The sequence below is a fragment of the Gymnoscopelus braueri genome (genome assembly GCF_963280865.1).
Source record: "Gymnoscopelus braueri genome assembly, chromosome: 22".
Taxonomy (NCBI): Eukaryota; Metazoa; Chordata; class Actinopteri; order Myctophiformes; family Myctophidae; genus Gymnoscopelus; species Gymnoscopelus braueri.
The window spans coordinates 45,324,823-45,350,355 of record NC_137624.1 but is presented as its reverse complement, the minus strand read 5'-3'; the positions used below and the strand labels follow the sequence as shown (position 1 = coordinate 45,350,355).

The window sequence follows — 25,533 nt, the reverse complement described above, 5'->3', positions numbered from 1 at the left end:
CTAGCATCAGGGTCTTGAGCTCTAAGTGTTTGTTTTCTTTAGCTCTGCAGTGTTTCTACGTGGTGTCCAGGAGGTTGTCCTGGTGTCCAGGAGGTTGGCATCACCCGACCAGAGGGAGCGGGAGGGGTGCGTGGTGTTGGAGTTCTGAGAGGTAGCGGGGGGGCCTGGTTGTTGAGGGCTTTGTAGGTAGTGATTAGTATGAGAGAAGGATGAGGCGCCAGGCACCAGGTGTGTCAGGCACCCAGAACTGGTGGCAATCAAACTGACACTATGGAGTTAACCCAGGACAAACTGATACTATGGAGTTAACCCAGGACAAACTGACACTATGGAGTTAACCCAGGACAAACTGATACTATGGAGTTAACCCAGGACAAACTGACACTATGGAGTTAACCCAGGACAAACTGATACTATGGAGTTAACCCAGGACAAACTGATACTATGGAGTTAACCCAGGACAAACTGACACTATGGAGTTAACCCAGGACAAACTGACACTATGGAGTTAACCCAGGACAAACTGATACTATGGAGTTAACCCAGGACAAACTGATACTATGGAGTTAACCCAGGACAAACTGACACTATGGAGTTAACCCAGGACAAACTGATACTATGGAGTTAACCCAGGACAAACTGACACTATGGAGTTAACCCAGGACAAACTGACACTATGGAGTTAACCCAGGACAAACTGACACTATGGAGTTAACCCAGGACAAACTGACACTATGGAGTTAACCCAGGACAAACTGACACTATGGAGTTAACCCAGGACAAACTGATACTATGGAGTTAACCCAGGACAAACTGACACTATGGAGTTAACCCAGGACAAACTGACACTATGGAGTTAACCCAGGACAAACTGACACTATGGCGTTAACCCAGGACAAACTGATACTATGGAGTTAACCCAGGACAAACTGATACTATGGAGTTAACCCAGGACAAACTGACACTATGGAGTTAACCCAGGACAAACTGACACTATGGAGTTAACCCAGGACAAACTGACACTATGGAGTTAACCCAGGACAAACTGACACTATGGAGTTAACCCAGGACAAACTGACACTATGGAGTTAACCCAGGACAAACTGACACTATGTAGTTAACCCAGGACAAACTGACACTATGGAGTTAACCCAGGACAAACTGACACTATGGAGTTAACCCAGGGCACATGTAGGAAAGGAAAGAGACTCGCATTCCCCACATAAAATCCTAATGAAGTTGTTTTTATCTTGTTTCTGTAAAGCGACGTTGAGTACCTAGAAAAGCGCTATATGAATCGTATGTATTATTATTATTATTATTATTATAAGAAGCAGCTCGTAGCGGCTATTTTGGCAGTTTTTCCAACAGATGATGTTACACATATGATTCAAAACAATTTTGACGATTAAGCGAAATTACTATCACTCATCTTTGCGATTGCGTCATAATTGTGAACTAGAACTTATTAGTTTTTACAAACGAGGCGGCGATGATTATTATGCTTTGCAGACACTTTATTACACAAATAACATTGTTACTCAAAATAGTATTATTCTTGCAGCAAATCCTGGATATTTCACAATAAATATTAGACACAACTCACTGGAAAAGGTCAAATACAGCTTCTTTTTCTTATTAGATATACATGATATATTTTTTCCCCATTTCACTTTGAATGTAACGGAAATCAATAAAAAGTACATAGTGACACCAGCAGCAGTCATTTTTCATATAATGTGGCACGTTCTTTTTTTTTTATAACAACTGTAGAAAGGCAAAAAATACAGAATTCAAAACAACAACAAAAAAAGGCACAAATGCAAATCGGTCGTGCGTGGGAATGAAATGTCGACCAAACAACTAAAGCAGGGGTCTTCAACAGGGGGTTCCGGGGACCCCTAGGGGGTCCTCAGAGCTACTACAGGGGGTCCGCCAAATCTTTGTGTGATAGGATTACGTTTTGTTTTTACATTAACCACTTGAACCCTAGAATTCCTTTTCTGAGGGGAACATTAGCCGAAAATAGCCGATCTACAAGCTCTCAACGCCTCGCGCTGCGAGGCGTTGAGAGCTTGTAGATCGGCTATTTTTGGCAAAGAGGCTATAGGTGTAGAGGGGAAAAAAGCAGACTACGTAAAAAAAAAAACTTTAATCTGAAACACCATTTTATACAATATAGAGGGGTTCCCTGCTTCATCTCTCTCTCAGCCAGGGGGTCCTTGGCCTGAAAACGTTGAAGACCCTTGAACTAAAGGTTTAATCCTGAATACAGAATAATGCCATCGTGTGGAAGAATCAATGCAAATAAATTATATTAACACAAAAATAAACCATCCCCCCCCGCCTTAGAATCTCTAGAGCAGTGGTTCTCAATGTCCGGTCCGTGGGACCACCAAGGGGTCCACATGGCATCCTTAAGGGTCTGTAGATCTGTTAAATTAACAGTGATTAAGGGATATTTCACTTTTCAAACATGTTTTGGGGTCATTTTAACGTTGACTCAGATGTGTGTGTTTCATTCATCCCAGACAGTTTTTTAAAGGGATAGTTCACCCAAAAGATGACTTATTTTCTATCAATTACACACAATTAGGAGACTCAAAACAAAAAAAAAATCTCCATGAATTCAAGGCTTCATGGGGTGTGTAATTGATAGGAGGAAAAAAAGGCATTTTGGGGGTGAACTAACCCTTTAAGTTGCTTGATTCAGCATTTAGATTTTGTCAGACACGCCCCCTTCCTACACAAACCCATTGTAAACTTAGTTCAAACTCCATTTTAACCACGATAGACTCAATGAAAACACCCGTCCTTGGTTCTGGTGACTGGTATTGTCCTTCTAATAAGACCTTCCAGAAAAACGCGGGCAAAAATCCTTGATTATGCGGGCTAAAATCCTTGATTTTAAGATGAAATATGGGGGGGGGGGGTTGCAATTTTATGCGGTGAAATTGCGGGAACTTGCAAAATATGCGAAAAGTTGCAAAAAATGCGAAATATGTGAAAAGTTGCGAAATCGCATCGCACGTATTGTGCGATGCGGCCTTTTTGAAAAAACATTACCCCCGCATAATTATGCGCCATTTTGCTGATTATGCGGTACATTTTGCGATCGCATAATCACATTTTTCTGGAGGGTCTATTCTAATACGTGTTTAATGTAGAGGAAGGGGGCGTGTCTCTAAATACTGAATCAAGCAACTTTAAAAACTGGTCTTGGGGGAGAAACACAAAAAGCCGGAGGAGGAGGACGTTAAAATGAACCCAAACATGTCGTTTGAAAAGTGAAATATCCCTTTAACAGTGGTAGACACAGGGGGTCCCAGAGACAAAACATTGTATGAAATGGGGGGGTCCGTTGGCCTAATAATGCATATCAAACTGGGGGGGGGGGGGGGGGGTCCTTGAAATGAAATGAATAAATAATTGAGAATGACCAAAGTAAACGTATACCGCAACCCCAATCTACACTGTAAAAACCTCAGTTTTTTTTTACTCTGAGAGTGTACATTACGGGTTCATTTGGTTCCTTTTGTACACTCTCTGAGTTACTACAGACCCATAAAAAGGGTCCGTTATTTGGACCCCCACATTGAGAACCACTCAATCTCTCTGCCCAGTGAAATGTGTAACCTTAAAGGAGAATTTTGGACTAAGGTTTTCTTAGCTTTTCTATGACGTTATGATATCTTAGGATGAATGGTACAGTAGAAACATGTCACAACTCCATCCCGGGTCCGTCACAGCTTAAAACGTGCGCGGACAGGCCTTGCGTTAGAGCTGACGTTCATAGTGACAGAACACTGTCAAAAAAAAAAAGAAAAGAAGTCTCGCTAGACGAGATTGAAATCTGGAGATTGACATTTAGTCTTTGGTTGCATAATGTTCTGTCACTATGAACGTCAGATCTCACAAAAAAAAATGAAAAAAGAAAAGCTAATAAAATATGCGATCTAACGCAAGGCCTATCCACGCACGTTTTAAGCTGTGGTGGACCCGGGATGGAGTTATGACATGTTTCTACTGTACCGTTCATCTAGCCTGGTAAACCCTCCCTCCGGAAATCTCAATTCCATTTCATTTCAGGAGTGAGTCTGGCCTGATCCGCCTGTCTGCAATATTGGCTGTGCTGGAGTTGGGCGGGAGTAATACCGTTGACTGACAACCCCTTCAGCCAATGATAATTTTTCCCCTTCAGCCAATCAGCAGTTCACCAGTCTTAATGTGACGCGACGGGACTTTTGAGACAGCCATACCCAAAATGGGTTGCCTTTTTCGGGTACAATGGTGTCACTGCCCGCCCCTACCGGTTCTCTATTTTTTTTTTTTTAAATAGGCTTTGTCATGATTAATTGACCACATATATGAAGTTAAACAACTAAATTCTATCCAAACGATATCTTATAAGTAAATTCCGTGCCTCAAAATAGAAGTTAGAGAGCTTTTTGAAGTAAAAAAATAGCGGAGAATTGGCCACACAAGAAAAAGATGGCTGCCGTTCGTGTTTTGGGCTCACTCGAACTCGCCACCTGATTGGCCAACGTAAGCTGTCAATCACAGAACAATGAGCGACGACGCTGATAGGCCCGGCCGTTTGGCATACAGAGCCAATATTGCAGAAAGGCGGATCATGCCAGACTCACTCCTGAAATGAAATGGAATTGAGATTTCCGGAGGGAGGGTTTACCAGGCTACCGTTCATAAGATATCATAACGTCATAGGAAAGGTAAGAAAACCTTAGTCCAAAATTCTCCTTTAAACAGAATAAACTCTGGTCCATGTGGCCATGAAATAAAGCAACCTATAAAGTGAATATAGAGCACATGAAGGTCTGGACGTCTCACTTCTGTTCTGTTAGCCCCCCCCCCTCCCCTCCCCCCCCCCCCCTCCCCTCCCCCCCCTCCTGGGTCAGTGTTCGTTTTCTCCATTCTAAATCCCATTGACTTTTTTTCCCTCTTCATTTAAACCCATTCAATCCAAGAACGCATCCGTGTGTCGTTTTAAGATTTCTTTGGGCTATTCAAATATAGCAGATCTACAAGCTCGTAGCGCGGCACCGAGTGCCGCGCTACGAGCTTGTAGATCTGCTATTTTTGAAGAAAAAGAAATCGTGAAAATGCGTGCAAATCTTCAATATATATATATAAATGTTTTACTCAAAAATGTGTCCGCAGACAAATACATATCATTTTGGGGGTCCTTGACATGAAAAAGGTTTGAGAACCACTGATATTATGGCAACATATGTACTTTGATTTAGAAGACATTTGTAGAATCCCCAGAAGATTCGACTTAAAAATGTTCGCTTAAGAAAGGTTTTTATTTTGAGAGCTAGAGTTTATATTTTTTCGATGGCAACTGTTGTATATAAATCGCAATATTACACTGGAAGGATGGCTTTATCGTGATTACTGGCACTTCAGTGATGCTCGCACTAAATCATTGGTTCTCAAAATAGCAGATCTACAAGCTGCTACAAGCTTGTAGATCTGCTATTTTTCAAAAAATCTTGAAAATGTGTGCAAATCTTTAAATCTTTTTTTTGTTTTTTTTAAAGGTGAACATTTTTAACACAAATCTTTGCTTCTGGGGGGTCCCTGGCACAACATATTTTCGGGTGGGGGTCCACGGCCCACGCACATATCTATTTGGGGGTCCTTGGCACGGAAAAGTTTGAGAACTAAACACTAAATAACACATTGATAACTAGTGTCACAGAATCTGAAGGAAATGTCTGGAATGTTTTTTGACGGAGCGTGACGTGTTTCAGTGAGGAGGACGGTGAATCGCGTGACGGAGCGCGACGTGTTTCAGTGAGGAGGACGGTGAATCGCGTGACGGAGCGTGACGTGTTTCAGTGAGGAGGACGGTGAATCACGTGATTTCCTACCGTAGTTTACAACCATATACTTCCGGCTACGGCCGCAGAATGAATAAGATGTTCCTCCAAAACGCAGACGTTCATCAATTATCAATCTGGGAACCCATTGTCAAATAAAAAGGAAAAACAGCGCCCCCAGTGTTTTTCACTTTTGCATTTGACTCTGGGGGGGGGGGGGGGGTGATTAAATAGACCTATGCTGACTGGAAACCGGGGTTTGGTCTGCCCTCAGCCCTCCACTTCCGGTGGTGCGTCTATGTTTTCATTCACACTAACAACATTTCTCCCAAAGAACATGGATGGTTTTAGTTATAAAGCCCACTTGTTTCTATGATGAAAGAACAAGTTATGATGTTACTAACTTTCCGTGGTTTCGTCGGCTCAGAGGACGCTGCTGTTAAATGAGTTTTGGTTTGTTTCCAGTGGTTAGCGAACGCACAGATATAAATCCCGCCCACTACATTTGATTGGGCAAGGCGCGGCCTGCTTCCTGATCTGAAGGCACGCCCACTTGTAGGCCAACGCGCACACGTTCTGAACAGGGCTCTCCGACAGATTCAGTAGCGTAGCTCTGAATCTGTTCTCGAGAGATGAATCAAATATTAACTAAATATCCTAAACGACACAGAGCCACTCTACGGTATCGGACAGAAATCGCCCGACTCGGTTGTTTTTCTATTCTTTGGGAGCACGGTTCTTATTGTGACCTGATGTAGAACAAGTCTACGGCATTCGTTCTCAAAGTGGGGGTCCAGAGGGGGGGGGGGGGGGGGGGGGGGTCACAATCAACCACTGTATCCGTTTACACGTTGGCTGTTCCAAAAACAGCAGATCTACAAGCGCAGATGCGCGAGCTTGTACACATCTTTTTTTTAATCTTCCGGGGGGTCCATGGCACAAAACATTTTCAGATGGGAGTCCGCGGCCAAATACATTCAATCAATTTGGGGGTCTTTGGCACGAAAACGTTTGAGAACCACTGCTCTACGGGATGTAGAATGGAGAAAACAACGGGTTTCATCGCCCTTCGTTACCTGGGGGGTGGGGGGGTGGGGGGGGATAACAGAGGTGACGTCAGACTCTGGTCCATGTAGCTCAGAAATAAAGTGCCAACAGAGACGATAAAGTCGAAGAGAGAACTTTCTAATTTCTTTTTAGCACAAATAAATAAAGATTGGCAGAGCCAACAACGGAAAAAAATAATAAAATAAACAGCGACACAAAACTAACCGCCTCTCTAGAGGAGGGCCCATGGGAGGAGAGGCAGGGGATTGGCTGATGGATGGGGGGCCCCGCCCCCTAGGATGGCGAGACGGGGAACGTCGGCGGCGGCGGGGGGGGGAGGGGGGGGTGGAGGCGGCGGAGGGGGGGCGGAGTACTCCTCGTTCTCCGAGTCGGTGGCGTCCTCGTCCTTCTCGCCGTCGCTGCCCTCGGTGCTGAGGCGGTCGAAGCCCTGCCGGGTGTAGCCTTTGTGCGAGGCAAAAAAGTTCCCCAGGTTCAGACCGCCCGCCGCTTTACCTGTGGACACGAGGAGAGAGAGAGAGAGAGAGAGAGAGAGGCAGCGATGTGATTATTAACTCATTCAGTGCCAAAGACGTGCGACACGTCAAAGCAGTGTTTTCAGTGTTTACGCTTCACGTTTAACCCATTGAGACCTGAGAAGATTCTAGAAATGTCTTCTAAATCCTAAAAAAAAAAATGAAAAAAAACCCAATTTTTTTTTTCCTCGATTTTTCAAAAATAGCAGATCTACAAGTTCATAGCGCGGCACTCGGTGCCGCGCTATGAGCTTGTATATCTGCTATTTTTGAATAGCCTAAAGAAATCTAAAGTGACACAGATGCGTTCCAGGTATCAATGGGTTAAAGGTTTAATGACATTCACTTTTACACCACATTCAAAGTCTTTGTCCTGGTCCTTCAAAAGTGTACAAAAAGTTTTAAGTGAAAATTCCATTCCAGTGATCCATGGCAGGTGTTTTTCTCTCACATTTCTAAAGCCTTTTCAACTGCAATGAAAAAAGAAATCTTTGCCTGCGGGTGTCGCTGGTGAGGGATTTTGCCTGTCAATCATCGCCTCTGCTCCGCCCCCCCCCAAAGGAAAGGATAGGGGAGGGGAGGGGCGAGGAGGAGAGTGGGCGGGATTAATCGACTGTGACCTCACTGTCGAAGGGCCAAGCTCAGATTACTTTTCAGCCTAATTATTCAGAAAACCCCAGACCACAGAAAATCCACTGAATGTTCTAAGTTCAGTTTTTTTGGGTGTAATTGAGGTCATAAAACCCCAAATAAAACATTGAAAATAAAAAAAGTGAAAATGAATGTCATGATACCTTTAAGCATTTTATCCGATTGGTGGCCATTTTTCTCATAGAGTTATAATCTATCAGAGTGCAATACACCTACCAACCAATAGGGTCGCGCAGTTGAAAGCGTACGGAGAAAATGTCCACCGATCAGATTAAAATGCTTTTTATTGAACAATACAGATGATACGGGGGTACTTCTGAGAGCCCGTACATACATGTCACATCCGTGGCCATGGGATAAGCACTTTATATTTGAAACATGGAACGTTTATGTAGATGTACGGTCCGTAAATGAAGAAAGTGCGAACACCAGGTTGAAGTTCATCCATGACGATTACTCCCTCTAACATTTCCTGTGTTTTTGGTTTATCGAAATGATGTCTTGCAGTGCATAGCCTACTGCAGGCCTTGTTGACAAGATTTAGAAGAGATTTTGAAGCTCTTGCTCCTGAAATGATCGCTTATGTTTTAGGGAAAAGCCGTCATTTAACATGCAAGTCAATGGGTGAGAAGCAGAGTTTGCCAGGCCTGGGTGTGAATTTGGATAATCATAACATACCTCTAAGTTTCCCTAAAATGCTCCAGTAGAGTTGGGCTCCAGTTTGACGTCACAACCATCTGGAAAAAGAGTCAAACATTCCACTTCAATACATGAGGCATGAACCTTTATGTTGACAGTACGGTGGAGTTTTACAGGAAACGAGGCAGAGAGTCGGGCAGTGACACGCAGCGAAGGTCCGCCGGCCTCGGGGATCGAACCCGGGACTCGCTGTCCGGCTGCAAACAGAGCCTTAAACCACTAGGCCATCGGCGCCCCCATACATTAAACTTGTTAAATGCACAATTACGATTTCAATATGTTTTTTTAAGCCATTAAGACCAGGGTTTCTTTGGGCTATTCAAAAATAGCAGATCTATAAGCTTATAGCGCAGCACTCACGCTTGTAGATCTGCTATTTTTGAAAAATCTTGGAAAATGTGTGCAAATCTTTGAATATATGTATTTTTTAAAGCGAAGATTTGTAACTCAAATCTTTGCTTCTGGGGGGATTCTACAGGGGAACTTTTTCATGTCAAGGACCCCCAAAATGATATGTATTTGGGGGTCCCAGAAGCAAAGATTTTAGTTAAAGATGAAAAAAATATATTCAAAGATTTGAAAAAAACAAAAATAAATCACGATTTTTTAAAAAGTAAAAGTATAAATAGCTCAAATCTAACATGACACAGATGTGTTCTCGGTCTTCATGGATTCATCTCTGTGCAGAAACATTCCTGTTTTTGAAATTCTTAATAAACTTTAAAACCTATATGGATGCTTCTATTAATAATGTCATGTGACAGACATGAGATAAACATCTGGAGCCAGTTGCACCGCCTCACACTAAGTTCAAACTTAGCCTGGTTATAGCTTAAATGGCTATTCAAAAATAGCAGATCTACAAGCTCATAGCGCGGCACCGAGTGCCGCGCTATGAGCTTGTATATCTGCTATTTGTTTTTAAATCGTGAAAATGTGTGCAAATCTTTAAAAATGTTTTTAATATTTTTAACATTTGTAAAATATTTTTGTTCCAGGGACCCCCCAGAAGCAAATATTCGAGTTACAAATGTTCACATTAAAAATATATATTCAGAGATTTGCACACATTTGCACGATTTTTCAAAAATAGCAGATCTACAAGCCCATAGTGCCGCGCTATGGGCTTGTAGATCTGCTATTTTTGAATAGCCAAAGAAATCTAAAATGACAGAGATGCGTCTCCGGATTGAATGTGTTTAAGCTCTAACTAACTTGCTCTAACTTGTTAAATTGGTTCTAACTGTAATTGTATTCTTGCTCTGTAAAGCACTTTGAGCTGCATTTCATGTCATGAAAGGTGCTATACAAATAAAGTTTATTATTATTATTATTAACTAGGCTAAGTTTGAACTTAGTGTGAGGCGGTCTCACCTCCATAAGGCCGGCTCTTCCTCCAGCGCAGGAACACTCCCATGGAGACGATCATCACCAGCGGAATGAGCAGCAGCGTGGTGACCACCGCAGGGGACATCATCCCCCCCTGCTGGCCCGCCTGCTTCACTGCACCCTCCTCCTTCTTCCTCTCCTCGTCGTCGTCCTGCTGCTGCTGGAGCAGCCGGGCCGCGGTGGGCGGGGCCTGGGCGTGGCCGGGGGCGGGGCCAGGGGCGGGGCCAGGGGCGGGCTTCTGTTGGCTGGCCACGGCGGCAGCAGCCACGGCGGCCACGGAAACCTTGTGTAAGGGCTGCTGCTTCATGTTGGTCTGGATGAACGCCTCCAGTTCTGAAATGATTTTCATCAAATTAACCCATTCGATCCGGTCATTTCAAGATTTCTTTGGGCTATTGAAAAATAACAGATCTACAAGCTCATAGCGCGAGCTTGTAGATCTAGCATTTTTGGGAAAAAAATCGTGAAAATGTGTGCAAATCTTTGAATATGTACATTTTTTTCAAGCGAACATTTGTAACTCAAATCTTTGCTTCTGGGGGGGGGGGGGGGGGGGGTCCCTGGAACAAAACATTTTGAGATGGGGGTCCGCGGCCAAATACATATGTAAAAACGTTCTCTAAATCCTAACAGTGTGTTGCTATATCAGTGGTGCTTCAACTTGTCCATGTCAAGGACCCCCAAAAATGATGTGTATTTGGCCGCGGACCCCCATCTCAAAATATGTTGTTCCAGGGACCCCCCCAGAAGCAAAGATTTGAGTTAAAAATGTTCCCTTTAGAAAATATATACATATTCAATGATTTGCACACATTTTCACGATTTTTCAAAAGAATAGCAGATCTACAAGCTCATAGCTCAAGGTTGTAGATCTGCTATTTTTGAATAGCCAAATAAATCTTAAAATGACACAGATGGGTTCTCGGTCTTAATGGATTTAAAGGGATATTTCACTTTCAAAAAAACGTTTGATCATTCTATCGTCTACTCAGGCTTTTGTGAGCCCCCCAGACCGTTTTTAAGTTGCTTGATTCAGTATTTATATATTTGATATTCATTTTATCAGACACGCCCCCTTCCTATACAAACCCATTATAACTTCAAACTCCATTTTAACCATGTTAGATTCATCAAAAACACCCGTCCTTGGTTCTGGTGACTCACCCTGCCCTCCTAATACGCGAGGGGGCCGTGTTTTTTCGATAACTTTTTTCATTTATTTTTAATATTGTTTTTGGAAAATGAAAAAAATTAAATACATTAAAAAAATAAAATAAAATAAATGAAAAAAGTTATCGGAAAAACACGGCCCCCTCACGCAGAGCCGTCTGGGAGAAATGCGGGGCCCTGTGCGAAGTCGCGTGCGCGCGCGCAGCGCGCGTGCGCAGCGCGCGTGCGCCCCCCCCATCCCCGCAATTTTTTGGCGGTTTTGGGCGGATATTTCCGAGTTTTTGGTGGTTATTTGCGGTTATTTCTCGGTATAACTCTTACTAAACGTGAATCTGTTCACTAAAAAAATAATTTTTTTTTTTTTTTTTTTTTTTTTTTTTTTTTGCGGGGCTCCCCCAAGCGCGGGGCCCTGTGCGGCCGCACCGTTCGCACTACCCTTCCTGCGGCCCTGCCCTCACGCATTAGGAGGGCAGGGTGAGTCACCAGAACCAAGGACGGGTGTTTTTGATGAATCTAACAGGTTAAAATGGAGTTTGAAGTTATAATGGGTTTGTATAGGAAGGGGGCGTGTCTGATAAAATGATTATCAAATATCTAAATACTAAATCAAGCAACTTAAAAACGGTCTGGGGGCTCACTAAAGCTTGAGTAGACGATAAAATGACCACAAGTTTTTTTTAATGTGAAATATCCCTTTAAGGGTTAGGGTAAGTGATTTACTTTGGTCAAAATAAGTGTTAAATAGCTCTATATTGTGATAGTAATCATTGTTATAGAGTGTTTGTTTAGTAACAGTGTTAAATAGCTCTATATTGTGATAGTACTCATTGCTATAGAGTGTTTGTTCAGTAACAGTGTTAAATAGCTCTATATTGTTCAGTAACAGGAGTCTCCATGTCTCTTTAGTAAACAGAAAATACATTTTCAGGTCGGGATACTAATGTTCAATCCAATCAGGATAGAGAACTCAGTCAGGATACAGATTAAAGTGAAATTGGAAGTGATGACACAAAGACATGAGCAGACACACACTTGGAACTGGAACACTATACACAAAAAAAATGAAGCTGATAAATGGGTGCTCTCTCCTGATTGGCTGAAATGTTGTCACCTACCTGAAAATGTGTTGTGAGCAGGAGAGACAGGGAGACTCCTCAACACTGTATGGCAATGATTACTATCACAATATAGAGCTTTAACCTTTTAACAAAATCTTTTTGTTTCAACTAATACAAATATCACTTACCCTGCCTTTAATTTACGTAAATAATGACAGATCATTCATTTACCTTCAACTTCTTGGACCTCTATTCCACCTTTCTTAACCGAGCGATGAGTTTCTGAAAAATACAAATAAAATGTAATTTGCCTTAATTAGAGCCTTGATTAGTACAATTGGTAAGACCTGTGAAGTAAGTAAGGAAGAGGATAATAATAATAATACCCAATTATTATATATATATATATATATATATATATATATATATATATATATATATATATATATATTATTATTATTACTAATAATAATAATACCCAATTTCTTTATTTCTTCAATATGGCTGCTGTGCATAGAAATAATAATAACTAGAAAATGTGCTCCTCTGAGCACAAGTCTCCGCCAGGGTACTTTGATGGGTTTGCCAACTCTTCAAACTTGTCGTCTTGGTAGAATGCGCGTGGTTTTTGGTGTTCTGCAGGGGCGACTGAATATTTGATCAAGGTGGACAATTGTTACAGTATTAAGACTGATTGATCCTGTAGTTGTGTGATCTCAGCCTCTCCTGTCTAAGCTATTTAGACTGGAAGGTACTGTTCCAATCAAGACTGATTGATCCTGTCTTACCTCACTTAAAAATATATAAATGGCTTTTTGAAGTGACACACCTATTTATAGGATTTTATTTCGTCATGCGTCCCTCTAGCCAATCAAAGGCATTGGTGTCAACATATTGACACGTGTCACGTGGAGCTTGACCAATGTTAGCTTGGCTAGGAGGGAGGTGAACACACAGCGGGACGAAGCGAAAACATACTCTCCGCCTCCGGCGGAGACAATAATAATAATAATAATAAAGCAATAGCCAGTGCTCCAAAGTCCTTCTGGTACTTTTAATTCATATTCATATGCACGGACAACCACAGCACACAGGGACGGCGTGTATGAACAATGTAAACATTAGGGAGGGTTAAATAGGGGGACCAGGGTGGTGTAAACATTAGGGAGGGTTAAATAGAGGGACCAGGGTGCTGTAAACATTAGGGAGGGTTAAATAGGGGGACCAGGGTGCTGTAAACATTAGGGAGGGTTAAATAGGGGGACCAGGGTGCTGTAAACATTAGGGAGGGTTAAATAGGGGGACCAGGGTGCTGTAAACATTAGGGAGCAATGTTGATTTTGACAGCAAATTTTGATTTAGTTTTAGTCATAGTCTTTTGAATACAATTCTGTTTAGTTTTAGTCATATGTTAGTCATCTAAAATGTTTTAGTTTTTGTCTAGTTTTAGTCGAATAAATATCATAAGATTATAGTCTACTAAATCTACAGCTGATTTGGTCTACTAAAAATGCTTTTGGCGGTGCCTTGATGCCGTCGTAATGGCTGATCATACACTTGGCTGCACTCTGAAAATAGGCGATCTACAAGCCCACAACGCGTCGCAGCGCGACCCGTTGTGGGCTTGTAGATCTGCTATTTTAAATGCACAACACCTGAGCGCAACCAAGCATAAAATGACTCTTCTTTTAGTTCTACTGGATCCCTTCTCCACTAGACCCTCACTAACATTTTAGTCTAGTTTTTATTTGTTGACGAAATTGTAAACATATTTTAGTTTTATTTGGTTTTTGTTTAGTTTTGGTCAGTGAATAAAGGTAGGCGACAAACATTTTTCGTCATAGTTTTAGTCGCCGAAATCAACACTGGTTCACAGGCCTCATTACAAGTACTTACACAACACATAAGTCCTTACTTCTCCTCTCCTACGTCTCCCTCTGTCTACGGTGGCACTGTGTGTGTGTGTGTGTGTGTGTGTGTGTGTGTGTGTGTGTGTGTGTGTGTGTGTGTGTGTGTGTGTGTGTGTGTGTGTGTCTGTGTGTCTGTGTGCGTGTGCGTGAGACTGTGTGTGTGTGTGTGTGTGTCTGTGTGTGTGTGTGTGTCTGTGTGTCTGTGTGTGTGTGTGTGTCTGTGTGTGTGTGTGTCTGTGTGTGTGTGTCTGTGTGCGCGTGTGCCTGTGTGCCTGTGTGCCTGTGTGCGTGCGTGCGTGCGTGCGTGCGTGCGTGCGTGCGTGCGTGCGTGCGTGCGTGCGTGCGTGCGTGCGTGCGTGCGTGCGTGCGTGCGTGCGTGCGTGCGTGCGTGCGTGCGTACGTGCGTGCGTGCGTGCGTACGTGCGTGTGTGTGTGTATATAGAGGGGGGGGGGGGTGGGAGTTTAGGAGCTGCACCCTGATAGATACAGTGCGTTACAGAGAGTATACTTCTCTATACGACAGTGTTTTACAGAGGGTGAGTACTTCTCCGTACAATGGCGATCGGATCAGTGAATTTACCCCGTGATTGCCATGTCCCCATCAAAGCCGATAGAGGCATTATTGGGCCGATCCATGGCCCATCGGAGCATCTCCACTCTGATCCATTACATATAAAACATACCAAATACCAGTGGAAAGTGAAGCAAGTCCGTGTGTGCTGTGGTTGTCCACAGTGTTGATTTCGTCGACTTACCTTTATTCCCAGACGAAAACTATATAAAAACTAAATTAAAACTAAGCCACGATGACTAAAACTAAGACTAAATATATTGACAATTTCGTCAACAGATAAAAACTGGACTAAAATGTCAGTGAGGGATTATAGTGGAGAAGAGATCCAGTAGAACTAAAAGATGAGTCATTTTGTCTTTGGTTGCGCTCAAGGTGTTGCTCTCTGAAAATAGCAGATCTGTTGTGAGCTTGTAGATCGGCTATTTTCAGCATGCAACCAAGTGTAAAATCATCCATTATGACGCCATCAAGGCACCGCCAACATACGACTAAGTCGACTAAATCAACTGTAGATTTAGTCGACCAAACTCTTATGATATTTAGTCGACTAAAACTACACTAACAGTAAAACATTTCAGATGACTAAAATATGACTAAAATAAATGGAATTTGATTCAAAAGACTGACTAAAACTGAATACAAATTTGCTGTCAAAATCAACACTGGTCGTCCGTGCATATGAATTATAAGTACCAGAAGGACTTTGGCGTGCTGGCTCTTGCGTTATTTGCTGTGCATAGAGCCTTATTGGTCAGGGTGTTGTGTTTCATCTCTACTGATGCAGAGGATGTGGACGTGACATAAAGGTCATAAAGGTCAACGTACTTGCGGAGGTGAACTTGATGATGGAGTTGGAGCCTGCGTCGCCGACGAACACCACGCCGTCCTTATTCACCACCAGGTCATGAGGCATCACGTACTCCTGAACACCAAGGTCAAGGGGTCAAGGACAACACAGCGTCGTGAGGCATCACATACTCGCTGAACACCAAGGTCAAAGGTCAACACAGTCAGAGCAGGAATCCGCTCACTAGTTCAGTCTAAAACCAGAGTTTAGTTTATGTACGTGTATGTGTGAATGAATGAATGAATGAATTTTTATTTCCGTGTCTTGTCAAAAAAGACCCATCCCTTACGGGATTATTGACACCAAAACATAAATAAACAATATCAAATTCTCTTCCTAAAAGACTACACAAAGGAAAACGTTTGGTAAACACCCAAAACAAAACAAAAATAAACTAGAAAAAGTGCTCCTCGGAGCACAGGTCTCCGCCAGGTCAGGTACGTTATTGTGGCCTCCTGGTGGCGCTATAATAGGCCAATGTGAAAGGGTTGTCATTTATTCTTAGGCTTTTCACGGCAATCAGACACTGCATTCATGATTTGAGGCTTTTGTTCCAAAAATGTGTTTTGCTAAGATTAGACCTGCTGGTGGCGCTATAACAGGCCAATGTGAAAAGGGTGCCATTTCTTCCTCGGCCTAGTGGGAATGTGTGTGTGAAAATTCACGGAAATTGCAAGCTGCGTTCATGATTTGAGGCATTTTGTTCAAAACGGACCAATCCTGCAAACTTTGGAAGCCAACCTTAGCCAATGAGGATGGAATATGGAAAGTCGGACAGATCCGTGTTGATCACATGACTATAGAGATAATGTGTACCGATTTGCATGACGTTTGGATAAAATCTGTAGGAGTAAATGGGTTTTGCACAAATCGGCCTCCTGGTGGCGCTATAACAGGGCTATGTGAAAAATTTAGGGCAGAGGTTCTGAATTGGCATCCAGGGAGTGTGTGTGCACAGTTTCGGAGCGAGCGGGCCAACGGTGTCGGAGATTAGCTGTTCACAGACGGACATATTTCCTCATGCTTTTTTTTGTATATAATTTTTATTTTTCCATGCTTCCCCCCCCCCCTTTTTTTTTGTACATATATTTTTTAAATGCTTTTTTTGTACATAGTGGTATTTTTTTTATGTATTATCTGTATTTTCATGTTGATTTTTGAACTGTTTGGTTGCTACTATATATGTCTATGAAATTAACTCAAGGACCCCAACGGAAACAAGTCGGCAAGGACTTTTTTGGCCGGACCTTTTAGACAAAAGCATTACACACGGACGGACGGACGGACGGACGGACGGACGGACGGACGGACGGACGGACGGACACACACACACGGACGGACGGACGGACGGGGGGTAAAACATACTCTCTCGCCATGCCTTCGGCCTGGCGGAGACAATAAAATAAATGATACATCACATGTATGTTCTTTTTGCCCGTCTGTTCCAGGCCCCTTCCAAATACCCTGTGCTCAAAAATCCATGTACCGTAAGTCTCTGTGCGTCCTCCAACCAAATCTGTGTTTCTACACCTCTTAAATCATTTTTGACGCAGGTCATGACACAAAGGGCAATAGAAATGGAACTCACTCTCAATATCCGCAATGTCACAATAAATACAAACCCTCTCCTCTTGCACTACTCCTCTATACCTACCAGTCTCAAGGTGCAGGGGCAAGATCCCAGATGTGTGTGTGCGTGTGCATGTGTGTTTGTGCATGTGTGTTTGTGCGTGTGCGTGGCTGACCTGTCTGCTAGGGCTGAAGGTGTCCACGATCTCTTTGGTGGAGTAATTGATGACGAAGCCTTGGGGCGGGGCCGAGACGCCGAACGGAGACTCGCCGTTCACCGCGTAGAGCAAACCACCTGGAACACACACACACACACACACACACACACACACACACACATACACACACACACACACACACACTCTTGTTAACACCTTTACCGCCGGGCCCGTAGTTCTACGGGCCGTTAAATCCAACGGTTAAGCGCCGAGCCCGTAGTCCTACGGGCTGCGGTCTTTTCGCGCATGCGCGGTCCGGGTGCACTTTCGGAATTTTTTTGATCCACTTCCGTTTCCGGTTTGATGACAGGAAATAGAATTATTTGGGATCCGGTTTCGACGATCACGCCCGCTCCCATTCTACAGACGAAACTGAAACTCAATTCTCTTCCTGTAGTTTTTTCTCCTCGCATTTCACTGTTTAACGTAATCCGCTCTAACTACAGTCATGGAAGTCCGTTTGACACGCGGTCTTCACTGGGAGATACAGGGAGATCTCGCGGATGTAAACAGACCGTTCACGGCTCAATCTTAAGGATTTTAACAAGATCTATGGCGACATGAAAAAAACAAAAAAACAACAAAAACACCTTGGCACTGGTGAGTACATTATGAGATTAACCTCTGGCGGTGGATGTGTTAAGAAACACCAGCAACAGCTGTTTTGTACGAGAGCCAAGGTCAACCCAAAGCCACAGTTACCACTGTGACCCTTTTTTTTACCCATGAAGACCGGGAACGCATCCGTGTAATTCTTTGATTTGAGCTAAAAAGCATTTTATTTTACACCTTGGCTATTGAAAAATAGCAGATCTACAAGCTCGTAGTGCAGCACCGAGTGCCGCGCTACGAGCTTGTAGATCTGCTATTTCTTTTTAATTTAGAAAATGTGTGGAAATCTTTGAATATATATATATATATTATTTTAAAGTGAACATTTTTAACTCAAATCTCTGCTTCTGGGGGTCCCTGGAACAACTTATTTTGAGATGGGGGTCCGCGACCCAAATACTGTACATATCATTCTGGATGTCCTTGACATGAAAAAAGTGTGAGAACCACTGATATTATAGCAACATACGTAAGAATAAAAATAAACTGTTAGGATTTAGAAGACATTTATATATATATATATATATATTCAAACTAAATATTTACACCCATTTTCACGATAATAAAAAAATATATAGCAGATCTACATCTAATATGAGCTTGTATATCTGCTATTTTTTTATAGCCCAAAGAAATCTTAAAATGACACGGATGCGTCTTAATGGGATCAAAATATTTTAAAAAAATTATTAAAACTCCTCCTCACCATCAGCGGTGCTGTAGGACACAGCGAACACCTCTCCCTGGAACTCTGGCTTCTTGATCTCCTTGACGAACTGTCCCGTGTCGGCCACAAAGCACTGGATGCGCCCGTTCTCCCGGTCGGCCACACACAGCTCCTGGCGGTCCGGGAGGTACGCCAGGCTGTGGGGGATCTGGAACGGCACGCGCCTACGCCTGTTCCACGTGCCTACGAGCAAAGAGCACGATCAATCTACAATTTAAGCATTTAGCTGCAGACGCTCTTAACCCATTAATACCTGGAACTGTGTCATTTTTAGATTTGAGCTAAAAAGCATTATTTTACACTTTAGGCTATTCAAAAATAGCAGATATACAAGCTCATAGCGCGGCATCGAGTGCCGCGCTACGAGCTTGTATATCTGCTATTTTTGAAAAATCATGAAAATGTGTGCAAATCTTTGAACATAATATATTTTTAAAGCGAACATTTTTAACTCAAATCGTTGCTTCTGGGGGGTCCCTGGAACAAAATATTTTGATGGGGGTCCGCGGCCAAATACATATCATATTGGGGGTCCTTGACATGAAAAAGATGGAGCACCACTGATATAGAAACATAAGTTTTTCAGAATACTGTTGAGATTTAGGAGACATGTAGAATCGGCTTCAGGTCTCAATGGGTTAAGCATTTAGCTGCAGACGCTCTTAGTCACTCTTAAACCAGAGTGATTTACAGTAAAGCATGGTAAACACGAGGTAATACATCAAATGCATAGAGACACAGTGGTGTAAAATAACTAAGTACATTTACTCAAGTACTGTACTTAACACATCGTGTGCCAGAGGTTTATTAAAATAGGGTACATCTAGTGCCAGCATATCTTCCATCCACTTACGTTGATATGTTTCGTGCTGTAGAAGCCCCGTCGAGGACGTGCATGTAAACAAAGCGTGCGTGCGAGACGGCGGAGGGTCCCGACTAACGCCTGGAACAATAATATTTCTAACGCGATCCTCCATTGCAGAGTGATCGCCGATCGAAAACGGCTCATTTCCACCACGTTAAAAAGAAATGGAGATATTAAGCTTTTAGTCAAGGAGTTAACATTGGAGCGAACGGAAGCATTTTTGACATGGATCCACATCCGGCCTCTCCTTCTTAGAGACTCCTTAGATGATCCCAAAGTTTCGTTAGAGCGCCCCACGTGGGAAAAATATGTATTAAAAAAATTGGGCCAAAAACGGTCCGGACCGTTTATGGCACTCAATGTGTTAAGTACAATTTTTTATAATTTTTACTTCTACTCCACTACATCTCAGAGGCAAATATTGTACTTTTACTCCACAACAATTATTTAACAACTTTAGTTACTAGTTACTTTGTAGATTTTTATTATTATTACAAAACATACAGTAACCACTTCCACCCAATATATATTTTGGCTGAAGCACATTAACACTCACAGTGCTATTTTGGACATGTAATTAGGCATGTAGTATCGAATCGTCACCTTGCTAAACTAATGGCCTAAGTCATTTTTTGAGGAAAATGTTATTTTTGGCTAAGTCAGCTCCTCATGACACTGGCCACCTCTGGTAAAATCACCCATCTCCTAATAGAAAAGGATCATGCTGTTCACTCCCCTTTTAGTAGAATGGCCTAACTCCCTAGTGTGACTTAGGCCAAAATAGGCCTTTTTTTTTGGCCTAAGTCACATGGTTTTGTGACTTACACCAAATTATTTACCGATTTAGGCCATTTTGTAATTGTTTTTGCTTTTTTTGTTGTTGGCCTAAGTCAGATTTAATCCTACTTAAACCTATTTAAATCTCTTATGTTACATAACTGACAGACAGTGTTATTTCTATTTAAATAAGTCATAATTTGTTAGAAACATTTTGGGTGAAATGATTAAGAAATATCATATAGTTTTGTTTTGGATCTCATTTTTTATTTTTCCTGAAAAACTTACAAAAATGACTTAGTCCATTAGTTTAGCAAGGCGACGGAATATGGGTTTGTTATTTAAAAATATATATATATATATTCAAAGGTTTGCACAAATGTTCGACATTTTCCAGCTATGAGCTTGTAGATCTGCTATTTTTTGAATAGCCAAAAGTATAAAAAGGTTAAAGTGGTTAAAATGATTGTGATACACATATCAACACATTTAGCTGGGGACCCCCTAGAACCCCACTAAAGAACCCCCTGCAGAGACCCCCACTATGAGAACCAATGGCGTGGCGTCATACCTGCGCCCCACTCGGACAGGTATTTGCCCTCGGGGGAGAACTTGAGTATCCTGGCGTTGCAGTATCCGTCCGACACGTAGACGTTCCCCGTGTGGGGGTCCACGGCCACGTCGGTGGGCTTGCAGAAGTGGCTGCTGTCGCTGCCGGGCGTGAAGGCGGTCCCCAGCTCCACCAGCACCTCCCCCCCCCGGCCCTCGCTGCTCAACTTAAACACCTGGGAGAGAATAGACAAAGAATACAAGGTTTATGTATTAACCCATTAGGACCTGGAACGCATCGGTGTCACTTTTTGATTTGAGCTAAAAAAAAAGAAGCATTATTTTACACTTTGGGCTATTCAAAAATATCAGATCCACAAGCTCGTAGCGCGGCACCGAGTGCCGCGCTACGAGCTTGTAGATCTGATATTTTTGAAGAAAAAAAAAGGTGAAAATGTGTGCAAATCTTTGAATATATATTGTTTTAAAGCGATCATTTTAACTCAAATCTTTGCTTCTGGGGGGGTCCCTGGAACAACATATTTTGAGATGGGGATCCGCGGCCAAATACATATAATTTTGGGGGTCCTTGAGATGAAAACATTTGAGCACCACTGATATAGAAACACAGGTTTTTTCCAGAATACTGTTAGGATTTAGAAGACATTTGTAGAATCGGCTTCAGGTCTTAATGGGTTAATGGATTAACTCATTCAGTGCCAAAGATGACTTTTTACGACTTTTTGTGTTTTTTTTTGAGAGAACCATTTCATCCCCAGATGCACACAGAACCAGGAGATCACGTGATCCATAGATGTACCGCTCCATTCACTTCCTGGTTAACGTATTTGGGAAATCGCCTGTATCTCGGCCTCCTGTGTTTTACTATGGATTTTCGGCGAGACGGTGGGGTTGCCATGACATTTTTTTTCCCATTTCACAGAAGCACAGTGAAACCCTGTGATTGCCAACCATGAGGGGATCGATCATACTGGGGATAACTATTCTGTGACTACTTCAAAAAGTAAGAAAATAGAAAAATCTTATTATTAAAATTATTCAAAATATTCGAATTTATTTTTGATATTTATAAAAAATATATATTTCAGCCAACGAATAAATGGATGAAGTGGTTTAAATGATTGTGACGCTATATGAACTCATTTTGCTGGGGGACCCCCTGGAATACCCTAAAGGACACCATGTAATGTAAGACAGACAGACAGACAGACAGACAGACAGACTACATGGTGCAGACAGACAGACAGACAGACAGACAGACAGACAGACATGTTACCTGGTGCAGACAGACAGACAGACAGACAGACAGACAGACAGGCAGACAGACAGACAGGCAGGCAGACAGACAGACATGTTACCTGGTGCAGACAGACAGACAGACAGACAGACAGACAGACAGACAGACAGGCAGACAGACAGGTTACATGGTGCAGACAGACAGACAGACAGACAGACAGACAGACAGACAGACATGTTACCTGGTGCAGACAGACAGACAGACAGGCAGGCAGACAGACAGACAGACAGACAGACAGGCAGGCAGGCAGGCAGACAGACAGACAGACAGACAGACAGACAGACAGACAGACAGGCAGGCAGACAGACAGGCAGACATGTTACCTGGTGCAGACAGACAGACAGACAGACAGACAGGCAGACAGGCAGACATGTTACCTGGTGCAGGCAGGCAGGCAGACAGACAGGCAGACAGACAGACAGACAGGCAGACAGACAGGCAGACAGACAGACATGTTACCTGGTGCAGACAGACAGACAGACAGACAGACAGACAGACAGACAGGCAGACAGACATGTTACCTGGTGCAGGCAGGCAGGCAGACAGACAGACAGGCAGACAGAAAGATAGACAGACAGACAGGTTACCTGGTGCAGACAGACAGACAGACAGACAGACAGACAGACAGACAGGTTACCTGGTGCAGAGCCACGTCAGTGACCCAGTAATGGTTCTCCAGGTCGGTGGTTATCCCATGAGGAAGGTAAAACCTGGAGACAGGACGAGGAAGGATGAGGATTCACATTTCACCAGGAGCATCCATTTCATTTGTATTTTATTTGAGCCCTTTTTCTCCCTTAGTCTCTCTCTCTCTTAATGTCGCCAAAACTTGCTGTTAACATCTCAGCTGCCACCCTAAACCCTAACCCCCTCATTAGCACTGTCTCTAACTCCCCTCAAGAGACAGTAGGGGGCAGTAGTAGCATGCCACTAGGACACAGAGACAGTGGGGGGCAGTAGTAACATGCCACTAGGACACAGAGACAGTGGGGGGCTGTAGTAGCATGCCACTAGGACACAGAGACAGTGGGGGGCAGTAGTAACATGCCACTAGGACACAGAGACAGTGGGGGGCAGTAGTAACATGCCACTAGGACACAGAGACAGTGGGGGGCTGTAGTAACATGCCACTAGGACACAGAGACAGTGGGGGGCAGTAGTAACATGCCACTAGGACACAGAGACAGTAGGGGGCAGTAGTAACATGCCACTAGGACACAGAGACAGTAGGGGGCAGTAGTAACATGCCACTAGGACACAGAGACAGTAGGGGGCAGTAGTAGCATGCCACTAGGACACAGAGACAGTAGGGGGCAGTAGTAACATGCCACTAGGACACAGGCCGGGGTCTGATCAGCCTCGGCCGGGTCTCCTGGAGGAGGGTGTCTGTTGAAAGACCCCAAACACCCAGTGACTCCAGGAAACAACACTGATGATGATGTGTCCACGTTTGTGCATCGTGCAGTCGAGCGGAACGGTCGCATCTTCGTTCGCTCCCTAGCACAAAAGAAACAACGTCTACTTCGTCTGGAAAGGATCCTAAAGGCCAGCGACTTTTTCTTGCTGTGCTACACGGCAATACTACAGGGATTAATTCTCATCGAGTCCCATGAGGTGCTATTGCCAAGGAATACAAACTCTAACGGAGCCTTACAGAACGACGCTAAAACGTTGTTTTTCAAAGCACTGAGCACACGGAAAGCGGCATGTTCACGGAGGAAACAACCAACCCAGATCGACGGAGCGACGGTAAGGAAGATCATCTGCCTGAGTTTGTTGCTATCCGGTGGTATTCACCCAAATCCAGGGCCTACCACTGTGAGTTCAACGTTAACGGGAGCTTCGTATAGTACAAGCTTCTATAGCGATGGTCGCAACACAGCGTGCAGCACACGCTTCGGCGGAGAACAACAACAACATCAAACTGAACCCCCCAGTCGATCATCACACAACGGCGTTTTGTCTCAGACCCACTCACCAGACAAGGAAGTGCCCCAGTTGAAGACTGGTGAAACGAGAATGGATTATTTGTCCCGGCTAGCGACGGAGATGAAAGCATGGTTCTCTGGATACACACTCGCAAACAGACCCCCGTCGACGACACAGAGGATTCCCCCGACACGCCGTCGCCGAGAGGGCTTCCCCGTGCAACACTGGACACCAGAACAACCACAGGGTGTCCCACCGAGTGGAATGCTGGGAAACGGAGTTCTTTTCCCTGCTTTCTCAATGGATACAGCTCGTCGTCTACAAGGTTTTCCTTTGTGGGATCGGCGTGGAAACAGAGATTATTTTCTCCCTGAGTTTCCCATTTCCCCCAAAAGTCCATCCCCTTGGGGAATCTTTCATCTCAACTGATTCTAAATCAGAATATCTTGAGGGTCAATCAAGGCGAAATAACCTAATTATTGATGGTATTCCAGAGATTGATGGTGAAACATGGGCTGACACTGAACTGAAAGTGCAGGATATGTTCAGAGAAAATCTCCATCTAGACCCTACTAAGATAGAGATTGAAAGGGCTCATCGTACAGGAAAAATTGTCACGAGGTCCAGTACCCAAGCTGAGGCTAACAGGGAACAGGGGTCTGGAAAAAAATATGACAGGCCGCGCTCCATTGTTGTTAAGCTCCTGAGGTTTAAGGACAGGGAAAAAGTGCTAGGAAGGGCAAACAAACTCAAAGGCAAAAATATATTTATTAATGAAGATTATACAGAAGCTGTCAGACTTAGGAGGAAAGAGCTACTACCAAAGATGATGGAGGCAAGAAAGAATGGTCTTTTTGCTGTTCTGCGACGTGACAAGCTAATTATTCGCCCTGGTCGCCAGCAGGGGAGAGATAGTGGGTCTGATTAGAGGAGGTCATGTTTAGGTTTTTAACTGTGTACTGTTTTTCTTTTCTTATTTTTTTTTTTTTTTTTTTTCTAAATGTCTATAAAATTACCAAAAAAAGGGTTAAGGTTCGCACATTTAAACATATGTAGTCTAAGAAATAAGGTCACTGAGCTGTGTCCTATTTTGAAGGAAAATAATATTCATGTAATGGCTATCACAGAAACACACTTAGATGAAAACATACAGGATTCTGAGTTAGCTATTCAAGGATACGACATTATTCGATTGGATAGAGATGAATATGGAGGAGGGACAGCGTTTTACATTCAGGATCATATCCC

General features: G+C 43.3%; 1 protein-coding gene across 1 annotated transcript in view; it reads right to left on the bottom strand.

Annotated features, from left to right (window-relative positions):
* Nucleotides 1-5,363: 5,363 nt before the first annotated feature.
* Nucleotides 5,364-25,533, bottom strand: part of pam (peptidylglycine alpha-amidating monooxygenase) — a 68,957-nt gene continuing 48,787 nt past the window's right edge. Inside the window, 10 exon segments of the mRNA XM_080418655.1 lie at nucleotides 5,364-7,403; nucleotides 8,753-8,773; nucleotides 8,776-8,811; nucleotides 10,148-10,495; nucleotides 12,622-12,672; nucleotides 15,700-15,796; nucleotides 17,467-17,585; nucleotides 18,827-19,030; nucleotides 21,061-21,274; nucleotides 22,994-23,066. Of these exon segments, the coding sequence (XP_080274781.1) occupies nucleotides 7,123-7,403; nucleotides 8,753-8,773; nucleotides 8,776-8,811; nucleotides 10,148-10,495; nucleotides 12,622-12,672; nucleotides 15,700-15,796; nucleotides 17,467-17,585; nucleotides 18,827-19,030; nucleotides 21,061-21,274; nucleotides 22,994-23,066 (1,444 nt within the window). The 3' untranslated portion in view covers nucleotides 5,364-7,122.